The sequence below is a fragment of the Myotis brandtii genome, unplaced genomic scaffold (assembly GCF_000412655.1).
Source record: "Myotis brandtii unplaced genomic scaffold, ASM41265v1 scaffold382, whole genome shotgun sequence".
Classification (NCBI taxonomy): Eukaryota; Metazoa; Chordata; class Mammalia; order Chiroptera; family Vespertilionidae; genus Myotis; species Myotis brandtii.
In genome coordinates, this window is record NW_005364671.1 from 294,194 (window position 1) to 319,053 (window position 24,860).

The 24,860-nt window shown below is 48.8% G+C and overlaps 2 protein-coding genes across 5 annotated transcripts in view; one reads left to right on the forward strand and one right to left on the reverse strand.

Annotated features, from left to right (window-relative positions):
• The first annotated feature begins 34 nt into the window (after window positions 1-34).
• Window positions 35-24,287, forward strand: CC2D1B (coiled-coil and C2 domain containing 1B). 2 transcript variants are annotated; one of them, XM_014544789.1, is made up of 24 exons: window positions 35-992; window positions 2,069-2,213; window positions 3,170-3,273; window positions 3,887-4,045; window positions 4,429-4,554; window positions 4,697-4,856; window positions 5,023-5,201; window positions 5,368-5,443; window positions 5,529-5,639; window positions 5,721-5,851; window positions 6,067-6,139; window positions 6,307-6,443; window positions 6,805-6,913; window positions 6,998-7,170; window positions 7,611-7,736; window positions 8,393-8,451; window positions 8,530-8,646; window positions 9,003-9,076; window positions 9,194-9,252; window positions 9,453-9,504; window positions 9,872-9,971; window positions 10,132-10,222; window positions 11,358-11,487; window positions 24,259-24,287. In XM_014544789.1, the coding sequence occupies exons 1-23, from the start codon at window positions 927-929 to the stop codon at window positions 11,484-11,486; spliced, it is 2,556 nt and encodes an 851-aa protein (XP_014400275.1). In that variant the 5' UTR covers window positions 35-926; the 3' UTR covers window position 11,487; window positions 24,259-24,287. The 2 variants fall into 2 exon arrangements, with proteins under 2 accessions (XP_014400275.1, XP_005872536.1); XM_005872474.2 differs by lacking the exon at window positions 24,259-24,287 and having other exon boundaries at window positions 36-992; window positions 11,358-15,551.
• The window catches only part of ZFYVE9 (zinc finger, FYVE domain containing 9), a 91,579-nt gene continuing 79,488 nt past the window's right edge, over window positions 12,770-24,860 (reverse strand). For all 3 annotated transcript variants that reach the window (XM_005872473.2, XM_005872470.2, XM_005872471.2), the window contains 2 exons: window positions 21,608-21,784; window positions 12,770-17,380 (listed from right to left, as the gene is read on the reverse strand). In XM_005872473.2, coding sequence (XP_005872535.1) covers window positions 17,219-17,380; window positions 21,608-21,784 — 339 coding nt within the window. In that variant the 3' untranslated portion in view covers window positions 12,770-17,218. The remainder of the gene's footprint in view (window positions 17,381-21,607; window positions 21,785-24,860) is intronic.

Genomic DNA, 24,860 nt, shown 5'->3' on the forward strand with positions numbered 1-24,860 from the left:
GGCGGTTCAGAAACAGAACCGCCGGCCCGGTCCCGCCGGCCCCGGCCTCGGGATGCTGCCTGGATTCCACCAGGTGTCGAGGCGTTCATATCGGCCCTGCGCACCTTTGCGGCCGCACTTGTCCACGTCCTGCCGCGCAGTTTAGGCTCCAGGAGCCCCGGGTCCTGAGGCGCCTGCGGAGGCCAAGCGGCTTCTCCCCCCAGAACGACCCTCTGGTCGCGCCCTCGGCGTGGGGTCCTTTCCCAGCTCCCACCGGACTCAGCGCCGAGCCTGTTCCCTCCGCCGGGGTCCGGGCCCCCCGCCCTGGAGCGCCCGGGGGGCGTGTGTCCGTCCACGAGGCCGTCTCCCCGCGTTAATGTTCCGAGAGGCTGGGGAACATGTCACATCCATTCCTGCTCCCCCGGTGCCGGCGCGGGGTCTCCTGACCCAGAGTAGGTCCCGTGAGGTTGTGAGATCTCTGAACCAGGGCGCGGAGTCAGTCCTCTGGACTAGACAGAACCGCCCAAGAGAAATGTTTGTGATGATAAAAGGTCAGTGTTTGTGCCGGCCAGTACCCGAGGAACTGGGTTTTTAATTCAGTTCATTTCGATGGAAGTAGCCACGTGTGGCTACCGTGTTTGACAGCCCGGCCTTACACCCGCCGCCCGGCCCGCAGTCACTCCTGACTGTCTCCCGGCTCCTCCCACTCGGGTTTGCCCTCGGTTTCGCACTCCCCTCAGCCCGCTGGCAGGTGGCCTCCTCCCTTCTGCCTCCTAGTGTTTGCTCCAGGGCTGTGCTTTCCGTGACCCTCCTTCATCCTTTGATGTGAGCATTGCCTTTTCCTCCTGACCAGCCTGACTCAGGGAGCGCTTTTGGGGAGGGGGCCTATCGGCTGCTCCAGTCTGAGTCTCGTCCGTTCCCACCAGACAGGTGTCTAGGCCGCCAGGATGCCGGGGCCCAGGCCGCGGAAGGGCCCTCAGGCCCGTGGGCAGGGTGTGGCAGCGGCCAAGCAGGTATGTAAATGCCTTCACCCCTGAGCCGGACTGGGGGTTCCTCCAGGGCGTGGGCCATCTGGGCCATCTGGGTGGTGTCCCCATTAGGGAAGAGACTTGGAGCCCTGCCCCCCGGAGTTGGCAGAGCCTTTAGGGACACTCTGCCTGGCCTCGCCGCACACATGTGGGGGATGAGGCCTGAACCCAGGCACCCTCCTGCCATGGCCGCCTCCATACGAGGGATCTGGAGGCTTCAGGAACCACCAGTTCATGGGGTACTGATGGGGCCTCGGCACTCTGAGGGGTTCATTTAGGGCCACAGCTCTGCTTACCAGCCACAGAGGCCAGGGCTTGAGGGCTAATCCGCTGGGAGAGCTTTGCAGCCTTAGGGGTCTGTTCCCTAATCTCTATTTATTCTGGGCTCAAGTCCTGGGACTTCTTAAAAGAGGCAGGTAAGGAAGGTGTAGGATAAAGGGCATAGACTCAAGTCATATGACCTCATTTTAAATTCTAGTTCTGCACTTAACAAGGCTGTCTCAGTATCATCTGAATGTGATAAAGGGCCTACCTTTGTTTAGTCAGATTCATACAGACAAAGTAGAATGTGGTCATTGGGCTGGGGGAAGGGGAAATGGGGAGTTATTGTTTAATGGGTACACAGTTTCAGTTTTGCAAGATGGAAAGAGTTCTGTGGATGGAGAGTGGTGATAGTAGCACAGCAGTGTGACGTACTTAATGCCACGGAACTGTACACTTAAAAATGGTTATAATAATAGTTTCCAGGTTATGTGTGTTTTATAATTTTTTAAAAAATAGAACCTACCCCTTAGGATTGTGAGAATTAACTAAGGTAAGCACGTGAGTGCTAAGTAAATACAGTGCTGTCATTGTTGTAATAATAATGGCATTGTGGTCTTACTGTCTTTATAGTCACCAGGGAGTATACTAAGGGGTAATATTGTAGGCCTCAGTTTCCCTTTCTGCACATTGGGCCTCACACAGTGAAGGAGCCACTGATCTCTAGGAGCCTGGCTGTGGGGCTGGACTACATCCTTGTCCCCATTGTATGGTTCCTAAGAAATCTTCTCTGCTCTCAGCTGGGGCTCTTTGTGGAGTTGAGCCCTGAGGACATGCTGCTGGGGGTGGAGGAGACTGAAGATGATGAGGACTTGGAGGCTGAGCTGCTGGCCCTCACTGGGGAAGCAGGGACCACAGGCAGGAAGCCAGTCCCCAAAGGGAAGGGTAAGTTGTCGGTGCTGGGCTGGACTTGGTGCTGGGACCAGATGGGCTCAAGCAGGTGGTGGAGAGAGTCCTCACAGCTCTGAGGATGCAGCCACATCACCTGGTCGTCCTGCTACCCATGTCCCTTCTGCAGCACTCTCACCAAGAGCTCGTCTTGCCCTGCTCACACACCTGTGATGGGGAGCTCACTCCTTCCCTGACTGCCCCCCTTCATGTGGACAGTCAGCAGTATGATTCTCTGGCTGACTCAGGTCTCTACTCTTAGCCCAGCCAGGGTCTGGTATAGATTAGGGGCTCAGCACAGACTGAATTGGGCACTAATCAGCGCATAGAAGTTGTATCCGATGAATAAGCGGAATCTTCCTGCCTAGCCTGGAAGAGGACAGAGACCTGAAGTCTGGGAGGGTCAGAGGATCTAAATCTTCCTCTTCTCACCAGGAACCCTCAGGGAGGACCTCCCCCAACCCCTGTACCCCTGAGCTGAGGATAATGGGAGGACCATGGCCCTCCATTTTTTCTCAGTCCAAACCTTTGGGGTTAGATGAGCCTGGGTTTGAATCATGGCTCTGCTACTTATAGGATTGCAATTAATAGGAAAATTAATATTGGTAGTTCTCAGTTTACTTCTATAAAAGGGATAATATGACCTATCTTACAGAATTACTGTGAAGCTCAAATGGATGTTAAAAGTTTTTACATACATGAAAGGTGTAGTTAGGAGAAAAGGATGGATGTGTCTGTGAAGAACGATAGCAAAAATGCGGAGAAGGGTCCAGGAAGGTTTCCCTGCGGAGGGTCTTTGGAGCTGGGTCATAATGGAAGAGCAGGAGTTTTCCAGGTGGGACTGGCTGTGGAAAGGCAGGGTTTCTACCTGGGTGTAGAAATGTACAGTCATTGAAGGCTCTCCTTCACTCTTCATGGACCTTTGCTGAGGCCCTGACCCTCTGTTTCCCCAGCCCCCTTACCTATGGCCCACATCGAGAAGTTGGCAGCGGACTGTATGCGGGATGTGGAGGAGGAGGAGGAGGAGGAAGGGCTGGAGGACGATACAGACTTGCTGGTACGTCTGCCAAGCTGGTGTCCTGGGCCTGATCAAACTGCAGAGGAGGCTGGGGTTTGCCCCTGTGTGTGCTCTGATGTTGCACAACTGCCCTGCCCTTCTTGGGGCTGTTTCCTGACTATACAGTGTGAGACTAGTTTCCTCTTTTTCTTTTTTTTAAAATATATTTTATTAACTTTTTACAGAGAGGAAGGGAGAGGGATAGAGGGCCAGAAACATCGATGAGAGAGAAACATCGATCAGCTGCCTCCTGCACACCCCCTACTGGGGATGTGCCCGCAACCAAGGTACATGCCCTTGACCGGAATCGAACCCGGGACCCTTCAGTCCGCAGGTCGACGCTCTATCCACTGAGCCAAATCGGTTAGGGCAGAGACTAGTTTCCTTTGATGTCTGGTCTGCACTCTGTACTTGGGGGTTCTGAGACTTGTGGTCTCACTGTTTTCAAGACTGTCTTCAGTCAGATTAAAGAAGTGTTTTGGTAAAGGGGGCTTTCAGGCACAGGGACTGATGCTGGGAAGTACTGCGGGGAAGAGGGCCCTTTATTTTCAGATCCTATCACAGTATGTATGGCCATGAGGCTCCCAAGCTCCTGCGAATTGTGTCTCCCCAGACTGAGCTGCAAGAGGTCCTGGGTGCAGATGGAGAAGCTGGATCCCTGCATGGCAATGAGACAGCCATCATGGGTAGCTCTGAGGATGAGAAGGGACAGGAAAACATTGAGCCTCCAGTGCAGACACCTCTCCTAACAGCCTCAGCCCCAGCAGCTCAGGTAGGTTCTTAAGGGACCTGACAGCCCTGCGTGCCCGTGTATAACATGCATACAGCGTAGCTTGCATAGGAAGACGGCAGTAACCCTCGGACCCTCCCCAGCAGTGCCCCTGCTGAAGCAGTGACTGAGCATGAGGGACTCTTTGGTGCCTGGCTGGCCTCACAGGTCTCTGTTCTCCCAGACCATCCTCTGTAGCCCTTCACAGCTGGTCTGGGCCTCTGTGTTTGCCTCTGATATGGCCTTTTGCCTCCTCCTTGAGGCTTTGAGGAGCTCCTCCTCGAACCCAAGAGCTCCGTTTTCTGGGGCAGCTTTGTTGCAGGGAGGGAGCAGCAAGGGCCTAGCTGGCCCTGGAGTGGCCAGGCCCTGAGCTGGAGTATCTACAGGCTGGAGGGCCTCAGGGGCTGCAGGCTCTGCTGGAAGATCGGATCCGCAATTACCGGGAAGCTGCGGCCAGCGCCAAGGAGGCAGGTGAAGCAGCCAAAACCAGGCGCTGTGAGCGTGGCCTAAAGGTAGGGTGGGCCCAGCCAGGGAGCAGGGCTGGGAGGAGTGGGGCTGAGGGCAGCAGGAGGTTGGGCCAGTAGTGGGGGGAGGCCTCCCCACTGGCCTGATGGAGGTGAAGGGTCCGGCTGGGTTTCTGTTTCTCTCCCTCAGACCCTAGAGGCCCAGCTGGCTGCTGTGAGGAAAGGCAGGAAGATCAATGAGGAGGAGATCCCACCTCCAGTGGCCTTGGGCAAGAAATCCCCGGCCTCTCAGGAAACAACCAACAGGAGCCCTGATGCAGACCCTCCCGGCCCCCCCACCATGTTGCCAGGTATCTGGAGACACTCAAATCCTGTTCTAGTTCCCAAGGCCAGGGCCATGGCCTGCTTCCCCATCTCACCAGTCGATGGCCAGAGTCACACCTTTCCTGTGGGTGCCGGCAGCCCAAGGTGTGCACGTTCTTCTTTGACCCTAATGGGCTTTTTGTTTCTCCATAGACAACCCTTCTCAGCCTGAGACCAGCTTGGGCAGCCCTGGCATATCTGCCCCACCCGGTTCAGACCCAGACCCACGGGCCCTGTTGTTGGCCCGACAAAGGGAGTACAAAGTGGCTGCCCTGAGTGCCAAGCGGGCTGGAGACCTAGACCGTGCCCGAGAGTTCATGAGGATTGGGAAGGTATGACATCTGGCTCAGGGGCCCTCTGTCCAGCCCGTTTCACAGTTGGGGGAAGTGGCCTGCTCATGGTCACGCAGCTAGACTGGACTTGAGGGGGACTTTTTTCAGCCCAGGCTCTTGAGATTCCCTGGCTATGACCACACCTGCTTTGCTTACTACTGTGCAGAGATTTGGTGCCGTCCTGGAGGCCCTGGAGAAGGGGCAGCCTGTGGACCTGAGTGCCATGCCCCCAGCGCCTGAGGGTCAGTATGGGGATGGTGGAGGGAACCTGCTCAGGCTGGGACTGGCTGGGCACCCCCACCTATACTTCTGCTCTGGGTCCCCCAGACCTGAAGCCCCTCCCACAGGCTTCCAAGGCTCTCACAGCACCCACAGTCATACCCCCAGCAGTGGAGCGAGTGCAGCCAGTGATGGCCCCTGACACCCCAGCAGCCCCAGGTAGGATGTGATGGTGGGACTGTGGAGTGGGGACTGGGGAGAGGTAGGCAGGGCTGATGCTATCTCCTTCCTCCTCTCAAGTGGCCCATGCTGAGCCACAGACGGTGCTGGACGCCCTGCAGCAGAGGCTGAACAAGTACCGCGAGGCAGGCATCCAGGCCCGGGCCAGTGGGGATGAGCGCAAGGCCCGGATGCACGAGCGCATTGCCAAGGTGGGCCTGCAGCTATGAAACCCGCCTATATCGGCCCCTCTCTGGCTGTCTGCTCTCTGCCCTTGCAGCTAGAGTTTCCATCTCTCTGTCTCTTTCAAGCTCTTGCTGCCTCAGGGGCTCTTTTTCCTCCTGGGGCTGCTTTCAGTCTTCCTCTTCGTCTCTGTGGGAGCCTGCAGACTGCTGCTACAATAGCCCCTCCCCTTCTTCCCTCGCAGCAATATCAAGATGCCATGCGAGCACACCGAGCAGGACGCAAAGTTGATTTTGCTGAGTTGCCTGTTCCTCCAGGTAAGTGGTGCTTGGCCTAGGGTCACTGAAATCTCTGAGGAGGAGGGGAAATGATTCTCCGGTAGCTGCCTCCACCTGTGGGAGCCACCCATCCCAGCCATGCCCCAGAAGACCCAGCTGAGCCCACAGAGGCCACCCCAGCCCTCACACAGCTCTCTCCCCTACAGGATTCCCCCCCATCCCTGGTCTGGAGCCCATCACAGGCACTGAGGCGGATGCAGTAGCAGCTGCTTTAGCAGCTGCCCAGAAACTGGCCTCCTCCGAGGAAACAGCCCCCGCAGAGGAAGATGGGGATGAGGATGAGGTTTGGCTGAGGGCCCAAGACTCCAGGGATGGGGGCGGGGGTAGCAGATGAGGGGTAAACACAGACCCTGTTGTCCATTTTACAGAGAAAAAACTTGGCCAAGGGCACCCAGATAGGCATTATCAGAGCTAGATTCAAAATGATGTCTTTCTAACTCTAGAGCCCATGTTCTACCCCTAATACCCTTCTGTCTGCTGTTGGGAAGGTTAGCTCAGAGCTTCTGAGGTTCTGTAGGGCCCACAAGGGGAGGCCATTCATCTCAGTTCACACAGCAAGTTAGTGCAATATTAACAAGAGAGTCCAAGCTGCTGCGGCCGGGTGGGGAGCAGATTCCCTGTGACCTCCTCCTGGGCACCTGCAGGATGAGCCTCCAACCCAGGCCCCAGTATCTAAGAAGCCTCTGGTATCTTCCTCCCGGCCCCTGCCTGAGCCCAAGGCCTCGAGTTCTAAGGAGTCACTGAGTCCCTCTGGTGAGTTGGGGAGAAGAGGGGTGGGGGACTGAAGGCTCTAGTGAGGGGCAGGCATGGCTCTAACCAGCATCACTCTCCCTTCAGTGCGGGAGCAGTTGGCACTGCTAGAGGCCCGCAAACTGCAGTACCAGCGGGCAGCCCTGCAGGCCAAGCGTGGCCAGGACCTGGAACAGGCCAAAGCTCACCTGCGGCTGGCCAAATGCCTCGAGGCTCAGATCATTCAGGTCCGAGCCGGCAGACCTGTGGACCTCGCCAAGGTGAGTCCCTCCTGGTTAAGCAGGACTTTTCAGGCAGAAGAGGCAGGTGGCAGGCTTGACAGCAGGGCTGTGAACCAGGCAGCTGCCTGGACGCCACTGTCCATTGCCATCAGCCATACCTTCCCTGAGGTCCTCCAGCCAACCTGAGAGGTGGGCCTGGGATAGGATGTGGTGACCCCTGGAAAAGCCTTTTGCTTATGCGTCTTGGCCCCATGGTCCCAAGAGAGGCCAGGAAAGGCCAGGTGGGCTGCCCGTGGTCAGTGATGACAAGCCAGTGGGAGGCAGAGCATCTCGGCAGCCGGGGACAGACGGGAGGCAATGAGTTCCCAACACTGGTGGTTAGAAGCTGGGGAACCATTCAGTTTGGGTTCCTGTATCTGTTGGGCCAGTAGGGGGGTAATCTGACTCTTGGCGCCCGAGGGGCGTTGTGACCTTGGCAGGTGCCTTCACCCTTGACGGATGAGGAGGGTGACTTTATCCTCATTCACCATGAGGACCTGCGCCTCTCCCAGAAGGCCGAGGAAGTGTACGCTCAGCTACAAAAAATGCTTCTGGAGCAGCATGAGGTCAGTTGACTGCTGTCTCTCTTCCCTTCAGTGCCCACAGCCTCCCTTTGGGGAAAGGCGTGAGGCTCAGACCAGAGAGGCTTGGTTTCAAATTGTGCCTCTTCCACTTACTGGCTGTTGACCTGGCACAAGACACTTCCCCTCTCTGCACCATTTTCATCTGTAAAATGGGATGGTTAATATCCCAGGTGGTTAATGAAGTTCAGACAACAGGCTGGAGGGGAAAGTACTTTGAAGATCGGAGGAAGTGTTAGGAGACACGTATACATATATGTATATAGGAAAATAGACATATATGTATATTTGCACATATCGATCTGAACTGCTGCCAGCAAGTCTACTTTCTGAAGTGATGTTTCTCTTAGGTTTTGCACGAATATTATTGTGATTTATGAAAAAAAAAAACACACCCAAAAACCGTAAGATAATGTTCTGTAGTAAATAATTTGGGTAATAAAATAGGAGTGTGCTAATTGAATTTTGGGGTGTGGCTATCATCAAGAAAGAAAACAGCAAAAACTTAGGGACTTGGAAAGTGATCTTGGGGAGGGTATGTGTTGGGGGAAGAGAGGGGTGAGACTATAGGAGAAGGTTGGAGCTTTCAGAAGTCAGGCCTCTAAAACCAACCTAGACCCACTCTGGGCCTCTATTTTCAGAAGTGTCTGCTGTTCTCCAAGCAGTTCATGCACCAGGGCAATGTGGCCGAGACTACCCGGTAAATGCAGGGCTGTGCACGTGGGGCAGGGAGCAGAAATGGGCCTGTTGAGCTAACGTGTGCACCTGTCCCTGTCAGGTTTGAGAAGCTTGCTCAGGACCGCAAGAAGCAGCTTGAGATCCTGCAGCTGGCCCAGGCTCGGGGCCTCGACCCTCCTAGCCACCACTTTGAGTTGAAGACATTCCAGACTGTGAGGTACCAAAGCCTGAGACAATGGCTCCATGTAGGGATGGGCCAAGAGGCTGGGAGCCAAGGCCCCTTTAGTAAGAATTCCCGGGCTTGGTCCTGCCATAGGCACTGGGCCTAGGGATGTGGGAGGTTGGGCGTGGTGCCTGCCTGTGAGGAGCTCAGAGCTGTGGTGGTTGAGGAAGGAGCTCTAGACCGAGGTCTTTGTACCAGCTCTGCTGCTCCTAGCCCAGACGAGCTGTGCCTCTATTCCTGCACCCTCGATTCCTGAGCACTACCTGGCAGGCAGGCAGTCCCTGGAAGGGGGACCCTTTCCCACTGCATGACTTCACTTTGGGCTCTCTCTCCTGACTTCCTGGCTATAGGATCTTCTCGGAACTCAACAGCACAGAAATGCATCTGATCATTGTCCGGGGAATGAACCTCCCAGCTCCTCCAGGTAGCCCTAGGGCCACCCCGACTCCAGGAGGCTCTTGCCTAGACACTGTACCCCCAGCCAATGGGAGGCACTGGCTCCCCTCCACCTCAGGTGCTGACCCCCATTTCTCCTTTATAGGGGTGACCCCTGATGACTTGGATGCTTTTGTGCGGTTTGAGTTCCACTACCCTAACTCGGTGAGGTTCAGGTAGAGATAGGATCCTCTGAACCCCATCTTCTGTTCGGGGACCTGGTGCTCTATTTCTCCCAGTCCCTGGAAGGTCTGGTTATAGGGAGGGGTTTGAAGATCTATAGGCGTCCCTTCCCTCAACACCGACTTGGCCCAATAGACCTGTTTTTTCAAGCTGCCCACACTTCTCCCTTCTTACCGCTTTAGGACCAGGCTCAAAAAAGCAAAACAGCTGTGGTGAAGAACACAAACTCTCCAGGTGAGAGCTGCTTTCTCCTCCCTCATTCTCCGATATGTGTATGTGCAACATTTGTGTTTCCAGATGTAGTTGGGGAAACTGAGGCTTGGAGAGAAAAAGGGACTTGCCTATGGCCTCCAAGCACAAAAGTAGTGGGAATGCAATCGTGACTCCAAATTCCATGTCCCTTCCATTTGAGCAAAATCTGTGTCTAAGAGCACAAGAACTGTCCAAGTGGATTTGCAAGGCCAGGACCTAGGCTCTACCACCCTCTGGTGGTAGTCTCACTGAATTACAGGCAGAGTGATCCAGAGGGGAGATCAGCCCCCAGGCCTGTTACCACCACCTCAGGAAATCCCTGGTAGCCAAGTTCCTCTCACTCTTGCAGAATTTGATCAGCTCTTCAAATTAAACATCAACCGAAACCACCGGGGCTTCAGAAGGGTGATCCAAAGCAAAGGAATCAAGTTTGAAATCCTCCACAAAGGGTGAGCCCCGTCAGTCATAATGCTAGGGTGGGCTGGGAGGAAGGAAAGGCTTCTATTGCTGCCATCCCTGCTACTACTCAGTTTTCTTGTGCTGGTCTCAGCCAGCTCGTTCCTGCTTTCCCTGCCCAGTCCAACCCTCTGCTGACCCTTGGCTCCCCAGATCCTTCTTCAGAAGTGACAAGCTGGTCGGCACAGCCCACCTGAAACTGGAGCGGCTGGAGAATGAGTGTGAGATCAGAGAGATTTTGGAGGTAGGACCCAGAGATTGTAGAGGTAGGGTGGGAAAACCAGAGGGCTTGGCAAGTAAAGCCCAACGTTCACTGAGCATCAGTCCATTAAAAACATCCAGAAGTGTGCTGTGCAATAGGTGCTATTCCCATTTTACAGACTGAGATTCAGAGGGTCTGACAAAACTTTATAGCATCGCCCTTTCAGAAAGCAGCTATGTTCTTTCCATGACACTCTGGGCCACTCAAGTTCCCAGGGATGGTGGATGGCAGGGCCCGGTCATTGCTGTCACCTTGGCACATATAAACTCCTGGATACGGAAGGACAGAGTTATGGTTGGGCAGTAGTCTGGCAGCTTGACAGAATGAAACAAGCTCTGGACATAAAGTTGATAAGGTATTTCACAAGCTGGGACCCGCCACAATGAAGCCAGATTGTTAAGGAATTGGCCCCAGACAGCTCCTTAAGCTTCCATGAACTCATCAGATTTCACAGGCAGTGACTCTGAGAGCTTGCCTTTTACATGAGGAAACTGAGCTCCAGAGAGAAGGGTGTCCTCAGCAGCGTGTGGCCGAGACCCTTGCTGGTGCCTTCGTCAGTGGGGCTTTCCTACTACGGCGCACCCACCTCCCTCCGCCACCTTTCCTGGGGTTTTCTTAAGGGCTCTGTATTGGCCGCATTGGTGGTTAGGCTTCTCAAGGCTGCAGCACTCACTGCTTTGCACACCAGCTTCCCCCTTCCTGCCCAGGAGGGAGGCAGCATGAGGGTTAGAAAGGAACCCCTGGCCTGGGTTCTAGTCCTGGCCTTGCCACACTGGCTGTGTAATAGAACATCCACTCTCTGGGCCATCTGTGAAGGAAGGGTCTGGGCTGTGGTTATTCAGGCTGCACCTTTAAGCCAGAGAATTTCTCCCAGGAGTTTCCATGGGGAAACTGAGTGAGAACTCTTACTTGGATTGACATATTACTTCTTTCTGGTAAGACTTACCTGTGAGGTGGGCAGCTCTCTGGACCCACCACCAGGGTTGTCATGAAGTAGAGGCTCCTATGTTGATACCACAGAATGTTTTAGCTCCTCATTCTTTACCTGTGAGCATAGGGAGCTGCCTGCTCCCAGCCCGTCCCCATCAGTTACCATCTCCCTCTCTGTGATCCTCAGGTCCTGGATGGAAGGAAGCCCACTGGGGGCAAGCTGGAGGTGAAGGTGAGGCTGCGGGAGCCTCTGAGTGGCCAGGACATACAGATGGTCACCGAGAACTGGCTGGTCTTGGAGCCTAGGGGCCTGTGAGGTGGGCAGCTCTCTGGACGCTCAGAACCTCCACCCCTGCTCTCTGCCCAGGCCCACAGGGCACATCCAGTACGCAGCTCCTATGGGGGAGAAAGCCTCAGAAGTTCTCATCTGTGAGGATGATCAAAAGGCAAAACTGTTGGGTAGGGCTTGGCCTGAGTTTCTTAGGATCCTCAGTAGACCCTGGGAGGGAAGTTAAACCCAGGTCTGTTTTCAGGAAAACCTTTCTAAACTCTATGTGTGTATTCATTGCAGTTTAGACTGACTTCCTATGCTTTGTGCCTGTGCTTCAGACAGTCAACGCTGGGAGAGGAGTCAGGCCAGGCTGTGTGCAGAAGCATACTTTTCCCAGCTTTGCTGGCTACAGAAGCCTTTGTGCATAAGGGAGCTACATGCTGCTACACAAACACCAAAGACCTGTACGTACGTGCATTACTGACCACGGCCTGGTCTCTCCTGTTGCTGGCTCCTTCCTAGGCCTCCACACCAAAGCAGGCTGGATTCCAGGAGGCTGCTTCCCCTTCCCTCTGGGCAAAAGCAAGGAAAGCCTCATTGCTCTGTGCCGTGGGGTTTTGCAGCCCCTGAACCCCTGTGTAGCAACTGTGTGCAGCTTACCCCAGCCTCTAGTTGCAACATTTCTGAATGTGCCTTTAAAAGCTCTATCTGTAAAGGATGGGAGAACCTGAGAGATTGGAAACGCCCCTGCTTGGGGTGGGGCAGGTTCCGTGACTCGGTGTCAGTGGTGGCCTGTGCCACAGCTCGGTTTACGCCCGTCTGCCTGTGCCTTGTTTCCTGACAGCTGCTGCACTAGTTCCCCACGCTCTCGGTGGAGGAAGGAAGTGATGTTTTGGACTATATGGTGGGAAGTAGGCAAGGCTGTATCTTGGATTCGGTCTGTGCACCTAACACAAAAAGACTGCTAACTGCGGGGGGCGGGGGTTGGAGACAACACAAAAATGTATGTAACTTTTTAAGAAACTATGTCTAATTCACTTATAGGGGTTTTATGCCCTACACGCAGAGTAACCATCAAAATCCTAAAGAAAAGTCCTATCACTTTTTAAAAGCCCGAGTAGCAGTAACTTTTAATTGACAGAAACTGCTGCTGTGGCTTTCTCCTTTGAGAGAGGGCAGAGGAAGCCTTGCCTCTTTGGCTGATCACCGAGGGAAATCCCTTAATTCTCCCCAAGAAATTCTCCTTTGGCTTTGTTTTTCTGAATCGATGGAGACGGAGGGATTTGTAGTTGCAATAGGTTTAATATTCAAAACTGCAGTATTCTACATTTCTTAGAAATAAACTTTAATATCCCATTCCCTCTCCCCACACCCATTTTTTAGCATTAGCTTAAGTTGTACAAAGCATTCCTTGAGGTCATCTTTTAAAGGCTCTAAGTGAAGCAGATACATTCAGCTTACTGGTCACCACAGCACTGCGTAAGCACAGCTCAGGGATTGAGTTTTTGTTTGTGTGTGTCTTTTTCTGACATAGGGCTGGACCGTGCTTTCCTGCCCTTAGTAGCAAATCTTTTAGAGGGTAACAGCAGGAAGGACAGACAAATGACTTTTTTCCAAGAGCTTTCTGACCAGACTTACTTGGCCATCAGAGTAAACTACCAAAATTTCTACAGATGTGAGATTTAACATTTGTAGTTACATCCGTGTGTCAAAGCAGCAGTGATCTAGAATGAAAAGAAGGGTTGTTAGCCTTCCTAAGATGGCCTAGAGCAAAGAAGGGTTTGCACCGCAACCAGTGCTTACTAAGAGGGCAAGGACAGCTGTGGTTACCCTCAGAGGCTCCAACCACCTTCGGATTCCTAGCCTCCACTGGAAACGCCCCGTTGCAATTTGTAGGAAGTGTTCTGTGCCTCACAGATTTCCCTTTGCAGCTTGGTCAGTTCTCATCTCCTTCCCTGCTCTTTGCTTTTGAAAAACAAAACCTCCAGGCTGAGGGAGGCAAGACAAAGCACCCACTGGACTTGGAGACTGAGGCTCTTTCTGAAAGGGCCTTTGTTGCAGCCAAGGCATGCCAGGGTCACTGGTAGTGGGAGGAGCCTGCCCAGCCTCGTCTTATCCTGAGACTTGTCCAGATGCAGCAACCGAACAGATTAGTGATTCGGGGGCCGAGAAGCTGCCATGACCCAAATTATTTTTAAATTGTAAATTCCCTCTTTAATCTAGTGCAAGGCATACTTTCTTCTCAATTAGTGAACTGAACAAAATACAGAAGAAATTTTTCTTAGGAAGTCTTGCTCACAAAGGCAAACTATTTTGTGACTTTAACATTATTTTCCTTTCTTATGCCACCATTGTTGAGAGCTTGTTTTCTGAATTTTGTGGGTAGTTCTCAAAGATCTTGCCCCTTAAATAGGCAGCTCCATTTAAGATGAAACCATGGGACTGAGGCTGGTGGAGCCAGGGAGTTTGTGCCTGGTCCAGCTCCGAGAATCTTCCCACGGACTCTTCCCATGGCCTCAGCTTCCCAAACTTCAGAGTGGGCATCATTCCTGTTCCACTCCTTAGCCTTTCAGGCTACGTGTACAATTCCTAAAATTCCCATTACTGTTTAAATTATTATTTTAACATTACTATTAAAATAGAACTTAATATAAAAAGTGTTCAGCAGATTGCTTGATTATTGCATGAAATGCATTAAATGCATAAATTGCTCCCCTGATGACTAATTATGACAGAAGTAAATTTAGTTGGAAATGGTGGGCCTACCAGCATTCAGGAACCACTGGGTGAAGGAAGGTATTAGATGGGAACTTACACTTAGATGGGAACTTACACAAGGTAACGTCCTATCTTTCTAGAGCCCAGTAGGTGCTCAGAAAGTTTGATAAAAATAAATGGAGAAATACCTTGTCTAGCATTTGGTAAGAACGCAATAATTTTTAAAATTTAATGTTACCATAATGGCAATCCTATCCCTCTTCAGTTTATAAGGACCTCTATATGCCAATCTTTAAGTTTTATGTTCTAGAAAAATTTGACATATTTAGAAATGTGATATTTCAGCCCTCTACTTTATATACCTCTTACAATATACAGTGTATAATACAGAGATAAAACAATGGGGGGGGGGGGTAAACTAGCCTTGGCTCTATTATGCCCCATTCCACAAGATATTTTATGCAAATTGAGAATGGACCTGACTCTGCAGGACCAGAGCCTGTCCTCAGTGGGAGAATTTAAAAGCTTGCACTGATCCAGAAGAAATACGTACAATTGCAAGGTATATTTAACTGAACAGGAGGAAAGACAAATTTCTGTGGGGGAAAAATGGGACCAGAGTTTGTAGAAGCTCCAAACTTCCAAGGTATATTTAGACCAAGTTGGATGTTACACCTCAAATCCCTGCCCTATGAAATATTCCTACCAGGTTTTAGAGGGATGTGTGGTCCCAAGGCTCAGTGCATGCTGGTATTGGGGCGGCATCTACTCTTTTCCCTTAGAAGCTCTGGGTGCCTCTGAGTCTGGGAAAAGGTTACAATCACAGTACTCTGCAGCTACCACCAGCAAAACTTATGGAGAGAGAGTACAGAATGTGGATCCACCACCACTGCCATGGAGAAGGGATAAACATAGGTGGACATACTTCAAAGTGAAGGCCAGGCTGTGAGCCTGTTTGGAAAACAGCTGCCTAAACATAGCTCCACAGCCTTTAATTGCCAAGTGCTAAGCCCAGCGCTAACCACTGGGAAGCAGCCTCTCACTTCCCAGAGTCCTGCATTAGCTTCCAGAGGATTCTTGGAGCTGTGCTTGTACCAGAGGGACCGTCTGCTGCTTGGCCTGGGCTTTTAGAAGATGACAGTGATAACAGTGAGTTACCTTAGAGCCGTGTTTTTCAAACTTTAGGTCGTGAAATCCATTAGGTCTGTGACCAAAATAAATTTTAATGAAAAAGAAAGTACTTTGACTATATCACATATATCATGGATAAACCAAACCTTGGTTTCCAATACCACTAAAAGAAACCATGGCTGATTCCAAGGCTGGGGCAGTGTGAGCACTAGATGAGCCTGGAGAATCTTGTTAGGCCAGAAAGCAAAGTGTTAAAAAAAATGATAGAAGCATTTCACAAGGATGGGGGAGCTACCCTGAAGGAATGCTCTCTGGCCAAAGCTGAGCTATTTGAGTACCCAAATAATGGGTTAGAACCATTCAAAATGGAATCCACAAGTCCACAATGAAAATTAAGTGAATAGTAAATAGGAGGAAGAGCTTTTGCTTATAATGACCAAGTGCAACTGGTAAAGGTGGAGGGAGTGCTGGAACTGAAAAACCTGTAGCCATCATGTAGAAGATTAGTTCAGATAAGAAACACCCGTGGATGCTAAATCTTAGGGAAATTTTGATGAGCAAGATATTTGCATGATCTGAAAGTGTCTGTACACATTGGTTATTCATTCCAAGGGGGGAAATAGAAGAGAAATTGGACAACACTGAACAGGTGATCAAAATTTACCCTCATCAATGATGTGCAGGTGACTATATAAAAAGCACACATCACTTGGGATTCTGGCCAAGAATGCATAAATTGATTCTAATTGTGGAAAGATACCAATCAAATTTTTAAAATGAGGTGAGGGAACTATACTCACCAAAAGTATGGAGGACATAAAAGATGCAGGTGGGTCAGTAAGGCTATTTGCCTTGTCTGATCCCAGGCTAGAAGCTGCACGGGAGGGGGAATTGCCATGCGGGACACTACTGGACGGATGCTAGAGTCAAGTAGCTGGTATATCAATGTAAATCAATGTAAAGTTGTGAACTGTCCTGCTGCAATGGAAGAGAATGTCTTTAATTTTAGGAAATAAGCATTAAAGTATTTAGGGGTAAAGAGCTATTAGCTATGCAACTTACTCTCAAATGTCTCCATTTTTTGTGGAGAAACACTGATAATGCAAATGAGCAAAGTGTTAACATGTGAACAATAGGTGAATCTAGGTAAAGCGTACATAGGGTTTTTTTGTACTTGCAACTTTCTTGGAAGTTTAAATTATTTCTCAATAAAATGTTTTTAAAAATACAGCTAGTGTACATTATAACTAAAAATGCCTTGAGTATATTGTCAGCTTTCACAGAAAGGCCCAATTCAGTACCTGCCAATCACTGGGGCAGATCTTGAGCAATCCTCAACTCGGCTCTGCTATCCAATCACCTCATTTACACTGAGGTGCCCTTCCTTGGCTAGAAGAGTGATAATCCGTTGGGTAATCTGGTAAAAACAAACAAAAACGTAAGTGTGACTTCTGCTTGTTACTGTGATGTAAATGGAACAAGATCAGTGTGTGATCCTTTTTGTATCAATTCTGTACAAAAAGTACAAGACTGATGCTTCATATTTTATTTCCTCTCTGCCCTCCCACCCCACACTTGGTGATGGTTGTACCCATTTGAGCATTTCTGAGCACAAGACCATAAATAAGTCTTAAAACAGGAGCAGAATTCTTGTTTAAACAGGAACAGAAGGGGATTTAGCTTCAAGGATAATATAACGGTGGTGCAGTAATGGAAGCTGCCCAGATCTGGTGGACAATGCATAGAAGACTTAGAATTAATGGAACATCTGTCCCCCCAGCCACCGTAGTCCCCCAAACCCCACTCCCACCCCACCCCCAATTAATAGTGTTAACAAAAGCTTAATCTTCCAGTTCTAAAGTGCAAATGACTTGGTATGACTGCTGTTGCAACAGGTCTGAACAGGAAAAAAACACGAAGTCCTCTGTCTATGCGATGTTTTCCAGAATATAAAAGATGAGTTCCATGACGATGGGGCCCTCACTGAGCTGGCAGGCCCCTCCATGGATCACTGGCACCAAAGCGCTGTCCAGGTCATTCATGTACTGCGAGGGAAGGGGCTGGCCATTGCTCCCTGCTTGATAGCCAACCTATACCACAGAGAGAAGGACGACAGGTTACTGGATAGAGCAGCTCTCTCCAGAGAGCTGAGGGCCAAGGAGGCTGAGCAGGAAGGAGATGGGCTTCCTGGCCATGGGCTGGACACACAGCAGTTAACACAAACTTCTCTTCCCTAAGCTGTCATTTTTCATCCTGTCATTTACTCATCCTGACCCTAACACGTGGTAGCTGTGAGACCTTGGGCTCTTAAGACACTTAACCTGTTAAGGTCGTAGTTCCCCCAGAAGGGACTGAGGTGTTACGGAGAGGTACGGAATGTCAGAAATAAGCCTATGGTTGTGAAAATTAAAACGAGAACTATACTGAGTATAACTCCCTAGCACAGCAGGAACTGAACACTTGTTCTGTCAACCATTGGGCCCCACACCATATTTTGAGCGTCTACTAACACACAGATTCAAAGATGAATGGAACAGGGCCCTGGCCCTCAAGTGGCCCACTCATCAGTGAAAAATTATTTTTTAATTGTTTTATGTGAAGTAACTCTCCAGCCGGTACTATTCGACAAAGAACCATAATACCTCATTTAAATTACTCTGCTATGCTTAGTATAGCATGGGGAAAGACCTTACGTAGAAAACACACACTTCTTGATTGATGACTAGTTAGGAAATGGAGCCAGATCCATAACCATCCACATTTTCCCTAATGATAACACAACAGCATCAAACAGGAACACTGGGACATGTCCCAGGGATCCAAAATCCAAAAGAAATGCACAGGCATACCTCATCCTGCTGTGCTCTGCTTTACTGTGCTTTGTACATACTGAGTTTTTTATAAATTGAAGGATTGTGGCAACACTGCATCGAGCAAGTCTATCCAGCACCATTTGCTCACCTTATGTCTCTGTCCCATTTTGGTAATCCTAGAAATATTTCAAACTTTATTACATTTGTTATGGTGATCTTCGATCAGTGATCTTTGATGTTGCTATTGTAATTATTTAGGGGTGCCACAAACTGTACACACATAGGACTACGAATTTAACCAATAAATGTGTGTGTTCTGACGACTACAATGACTGGCCATTACCCCATCTCTCTTCCTCTCCTCAGGCCTCCCTAGAGACACAACAATATTCAAATTAGGCCAATTAATAACCCTACAATGCCTTCTAAATGTTCAAGTAAAGGGAAGAGTCTCACATCTCTCACTTTAAACCAAAAGCTAGAAATGAACAAGTGAAGAAAGCACATTCAAAGCTCAGAGAGGCCAACAGCTAGGCCTCTTGCACCATACAGCCAAGTTAATGCAAAGGAAAAGTTCTTGAAGAAAATTAAAAATGCTACGCCAGTGAATACCAATGCTTATTGCTGATATGGAGGAAGTTTTAATGATCTGGATAGAAGATCAAACCAGCCACAACGTTCCCTCAAGCCAAAGCCTAATCCAGAGCAAGGCCCCAACTCTAACATTCTATGGCAGCTGAGAGAGGCGAGGAAGCAGCAAAAAAAAAATTGGAAGCTAACGGGTTGGTTTATGAGGTTTACAGAAAAGAAGCTATCTCCATAACAAAGTTCAAGGTGAAGCAGCAAGAGCTGTTGCAAATTATCCAGAAGATCTAGCTAAGATAATGAGTGAAGGTGGCTACATTAAATGGAGACAAAACAGCCTGATATTGGAAGAACATGCCATCTGGGGCTTCCATAGCTCGAGAGAAGTCAATGCCTGGCTTCAAAGGGCAGGGTGATGCAGCTGGTGACTTTAAGTTGAAGCTAGTGCCCATTTACCACTCCGAAAATCCTAGGGTCCTTAACAATTATGCTAAATCTTTGCCTGTGGAACAAAGCCTGGATAACAATATATCTGTTTACAACATAGTTTACTGAGTATTTTAAGCCCCCTGTCTAGACCTACTACTCAGAAAGACTCCTTTTAAAATATTACTGCTCACTGACATGTATCTGGTCACCCAAGAGCTCTGATGGCTGTACAATGGGTTAATGTTTTAATGTCTGCTAACGCATCCATTATTGGTCAAGAAGTAATTTAGACTTTCAAGTCTTACTTTTTAAGAAATGCATTTTGTATCTGCCATAGGTAAGAGACTATTTTGATGGATCTGGACAAAGGAAATTGAAAATCTTCTGGAAAGAATTCACCATTCTAGGTGCCATTAAGAACATTTGTGATTCATGGAAACAGGTCAAAATATCAACATTAACATGAGTTTGGAAAAAGTTGGTTCCAACCCTCATGCATGACTTTGAGGAGTTTAGTGGGGGAAATAACTGCAGATGTGGTGGAAACAGCAAGAGACCTGGCATTAGAAGTGGTGCCTGAAGGTGTGACTGAACTGCTGCAATTTCATGATAAAACTTTAATGGATGAGGAGTTGCTTCTTATGCAAAGAAAGTAATCTATCCCTGGTGTGAAAATTTGAAAGGCAACAAAGGATTTGGAGTATTTCATAAACTTAGTTGAAGCAGTGACAGGGTCTGACAGGACTGACTCCAATTCTGAAAGTAGTTCTGTGGGTAAAATGCTATCAAACAGCATCACACATCACAGAGAAATCGTTCGTGAAAGGAAGTCAATCATCAAGCTCCATTATTATCTTATTTTAAGAAATTGCCACAGCCCACCAATCTTCAGCAGCCCCTCCCTGAACAGTCAGTAGCCATCAGCACTGAGTCAAGACCCTCCCCCAGCAAAAAGATTATGACTCACTGAAAGCTAGAATTCTTTATCAATAAAGTATTTTTTAAATATATTTTTTATTGATTTCAGAGGAAGGGAGAGAAACATCAATGATGAGAGAGAACCACTGATCAGCTGCCTCCTGCACACCCCCTACTGGGGATCAAGCCTGCAACCCGGGCATGTGCCCTTGACTGGAATCAAACCCGAGACCTTTCAGTCCTCAGGCTGACACTCTATCCACTGAGCCAAACCAGCCAGGGCAATAAAGTACTTTTTAAGTAAGGTGTGCACATTGATTTTAGACATACTACTACTGAACACTTAACAGACTACAGTACAGTGTAAATGTAACTTCTATATGCACTGGGAAACCTAACAGTTCATGTGACTCACTTTATTGCAATATTCACTTATTGCTGTGGTCTGGAGTGGAACCCACAATATATCCGAGGTATATCTTGTAGAGAGATTAGATGCTAGACCATGGGAGAGAGGCAATGGGACGAGGGACTGGGAGAGAGTGGGGGCACATGTGCTAAGAATGGATTATTGCTGCCTGGCTGGCATGGCTCAGTGGTTTAGTGTCAACCTATGAACCAGGAGGTCACGGTTCTATTCCCAGTCAAGGCACATGCCTGGGTTGTGAGCTCTACCCCCAGTGGGGGGGCATGCAGGAGGCAGCCAATCAATGATTCTCTTTCATCATTGATGTTTGTATCTCTCCCTCTCCGAAATCAATAAAAAAAAATTTTAAGTGGATTATTGCTACTAACAGCACCAAAAAATCTGAGTAAGAAAGGGAGAGAAGCTTGACTATAGGAGACGTGAGCTGACAGGGAATGAGGAAATAGCTCAAGTCCCATCTACTAACAAACATGGAAATGTTCGCAGTAAGAAAACCGTAAGGAGTGGGAGCTGCAGAGGCCAGTCAGCAGAGGCCTGCTGTGGTCAACAGGACAAAGGACAGCTGGGCCCTGCTCTCTAAGGGCAGAATGACTCCTGAAGGGTGGGACTGAGGAGTCTCAATGGGCAGCATCGATATCATTCACACAGGGGTGGCGGGTCTTCACACACCCTTCTCCTAACCCTAAAAAGAAAACCAAGTCCTTGGAACACTTTCAGGTGAGGAAGCCAAAGTGCAAATGATTCAGAGTCTGATCAAACAGCACAGCAAGGTGTAGTTTTAATAGAGGGAAGGCCTGCCCTAACCGGTTTGGCTTGATGGATAGAGCGTCGACCTGCGGACTGAAGAGTCCCGGGTTCGATTCCAGTCAAGGGCATGTACCTTGCTTGCGGGCACATCCCCAGTGAGGGGTGTGCAGGAGGCAGCTGATCGATGTTTCTAACTATCCCTCTCCCTTCCTCTCTGTAAAAAATCAATAAAATATGTTTTAAAAAAAAACAAAACAGAGGGAAGGCCAAAGAACTGTATCTGGTCAGACCCAGGGTCCAAAGAAAGGCTGGGTTGATGCAGGGAAACTCACATGTCGGAAAACAGAAACTGACCAGCTTCCAAGGCCAGCTTCAGAGGCTGCCTCAGAATCTCTTACCTGATCTGAGTCCAGTGTCACACGAAGTCCCAGCTTAGTCATTCCATCTTCCTTCAGGAGCTTCAGGTGGGGACAGAGAGCAAGGCAAAAAGCCTTGGCTATGTGCTCGGTCAGCCGGCTATGATCTGCTGGATCACTCAGGCAACTGTGCTGGTCATCATTTTCTAGGAAAAACACCTGTTGCCCGAACAAAAGAGACTTAACCTTGTGCCCAGGAGATGTGGGAAGAAACAAGTGCATCAGCTCACTGTGCATGAGCACCCTGACCCACAGAGATGTGCAAAAAGACCTGACAGGGTACCTCAAAGTCCCTGGGACAAAAGGGGGACACTAACATCTTACATCCAAGAAACAATCTCAGTCTCTGCATCTACAAAATGGTAGCAGCAACCTGCCTATTTCCCTGGAAGCCATAGTCAGGGTCATCCTGGTACAATCTACTCAAAAAAGGCTTACATTTTGCATTGTGCACGTCTAAAAGGTAATTCCTGTACGTGGACGATTTTCTAAGGAACTGATCTTAGAATCTAAGAGAAGGGCTCCTATAGCTTAGGTGACCCAAACCCTTCATGTTACAGATTACTTATAGAAGGGAGGTGATTCACCCAAGTGTACATAAGGATTTAGAGACAGAGACAGGGTAAGCCCAGAATCCAGGTCTTCTGTCTCTTATCACAGAGCTTTCCCCACCATATAGCTCCGCCTTTGCTGAGGTCAGAGCTATGCCAGTGTGCACACACTGGGAATAGGGAGAACATAGCAAATTTGGAACTGAGAGACCTGAGTCCTAGTTGCATAGAGGAAGGTGATGAACAAGTCCTTTGGCTTCTGAATGCCCAATCTGGATTTATAAAATGGAAAGCACCTGTCTTCTCTAGTTACTATAAAAAATGATATATAAGCAAAATATGCTTATATATTCCAACCCCTAGCTTAGTGCTCAATAAGCAGCTTATACTAAGAATACTAAAAAGGAGTCAGCTCTGAAGCCCTGTGACGCATGCACAGGTGAGAGTGCCAGCATGGAATGAGGGAAACGCTCTGGAGTCGGAGTCAGAAGGCCCTGGCCTCTGCTCAGTAACTAGCATCAGGCAGGTCAGTCTCATAGCCTTTCAGAGCCTTTCTCATTATGCAAATTAATGGGTCGCCACCGTGCCTCACTGGGTTACTAGGGAGCAAAAAGGAGGGAACGGAGGTCAAACTATTTTATAAACAATAGAGTTTTTTATGTTCCAGTGTCTGAACTGCTCAAAATATGTCAAAGGAATAGTCATAAAGCAAGCAGCTAAGAACACTGAGCTGTGTATGAAAACACTGGGCCTGGTATGAAGGACATCACTTGGAACAGCTCAAGAACTGCAGAACTAGACTCTAGTGTCTCTGCTCTCAGGAACCAGAATATATTTAATCAACAAACATTTGGAAAAACATAGGAAAAACACCTATGTGTATCCGTCTTACAAATGAACTTCTGAAAGGAATATGATATACTTACCTTTGTGTGCTATATTCTCAGTTTGGACACATTACTTGGAACATAGTAGTTTAATAAATGTTTGTTGATTAAATATATTTAATTTGGGTCAGCTATGTGAACTTGGGTAGGGCACTTAACCTCTCCTGCCTCGGTTACCTTGTGTGTAACACAGAAAAGCTAGAAGTCACAGAACTTTTAAAAAAATTACTTCTAAAGTTGCAAGGAATCTTAGAGATCTTTAACTTAACAGTGTATTTTATAGATAAGTATAAATAAGATTCAAAACAAATTGGGAGACCTAGGACCCACCTGTTTATTCTGAGAATAAACTTTCTGATTTGTCTGAGATATACACACACACACAGGGTCTCTGCCCTGCTCCTCTTGCTCCAGGTTAGCCTCTAATACAGCTTTTGAGTTAAGGAACAATACAGTGGAAAAGAGCTTAGGAGTTGTACAGATCAGGGTTTGAAGCAGGACTTTGATATTCCTTATTTGCCATGTAAGCTTGGACAAGCTACTCAGTCTCCAAACTTTAGTTTTCTTTTGTTCTTTTTAAATTATAGTTGACACACTAGTTTTCTATTGATGAAATGAGTCAATTCTTAAAGACCATGTTATCTAAGATAGTTTAACTGGGAGTGCAGCATAACTAGCCCAGCTTTCTAAATCATACAGCAAAGATGGTATGTACCATTCAGAGATGTAGCCTTCGTGAATTCCAGTGCAAACAAACCCCTAAAACAGTGGTTCTCAACCTTCCTAATGCCACGACCCTTTAATACAGTTCCTCATGTTGTGGTGACCCCCAACCATAAAATTATTTTTGTTGCTACTTCATAACTGTAATTTTGCTACTGTAAACAATATGTAATTATATATATGTTTTCCAATGGTCTTAGGCCAGTGGTCAGCAAACTCATTAGTCAACAGAGCCAAATATCAACAGTACAACGATTGAAATTTCTTTCGAGAGCCAAATTTTTTAAACTTACTATATAGGTAGGTACATTGCTATTAATTAATTTAATTAGGGTACTCCTAAGCTGGCCTTTGCTAAAATAATAATAAAGCCACCAACACAAAATAATTACAATTCTTAAATTGATGACAAAAATACCTGTAGGATTTGCAGCTGGTTGGAAAAATACAGGTAACTTTATGCTTCCAGTAGGTACTTTTGTCACCCGAGCGGGATTTGCGGACACGACTAGCACTAACCACTGCACATGAGACTGCTGACTGACTGGCTCACTCAACTCGTGCATGAATCACGTGCGCCTCCCCCGCGCTGCATATCCCGAGGCCGCCTGAGCCACATCTTCTGTCGCCTGACCAACCGACACCCGCCACTTTTTCTAACGCTACTTCTTCAAAATAGACTCGCCCAGGCCGAAAACTGACTTCTGCGTATGGGCCACGAAGTTTCAATCACACTGTACGTGCGAGCCCACATGTGGTATTTTGTGAAAGAGCCACACTCAAGGGGCCAAAGAGCCGCATGTGGCTCACGAGCCACGGTTTGCCGACCACTGTCTTAGGCGACCCCTGTGAAAGGGTCGTTAGACCCCCCCCAAGGGGTCGCGACCCACAGGTTAAGAACCGCTGCCCTAATAGCTGTGCACAGGCAGCAGCAGACATCAGTGCTGCGGCCTGCACTTGGTGGCATTTCTTGCCGGTGAGCTCAGACAGACCAGAGGGAACTGCAGTATAGTAGACAGACAGACTTTTTTTTTATTATCCTCCAGAATCAGACCAGAATGTGTCTCTGGACCT

Bases quoted from the DNA above. Each gene is read 5' to 3' on its own strand.
- CC2D1B (XM_014544789.1), top strand. From the start codon at position 927: ATGCCGGGGCCCAGGCCGCGGAAGGGCCCTCAGGCCCGTGGGCAGGGT. The intron at 7,171-7,610 runs GTGAGTCCCTCC...TGACCTTGGCAG, and splicing joins GACCTGTGGACCTCGCCAAG to GTGCCTTCACCCTTGACGGA. The intron at 8,452-8,529 runs GTAAATGCAGGG...TGTCCCTGTCAG, and splicing joins AATGTGGCCGAGACTACCCG to GTTTGAGAAGCTTGCTCAGG.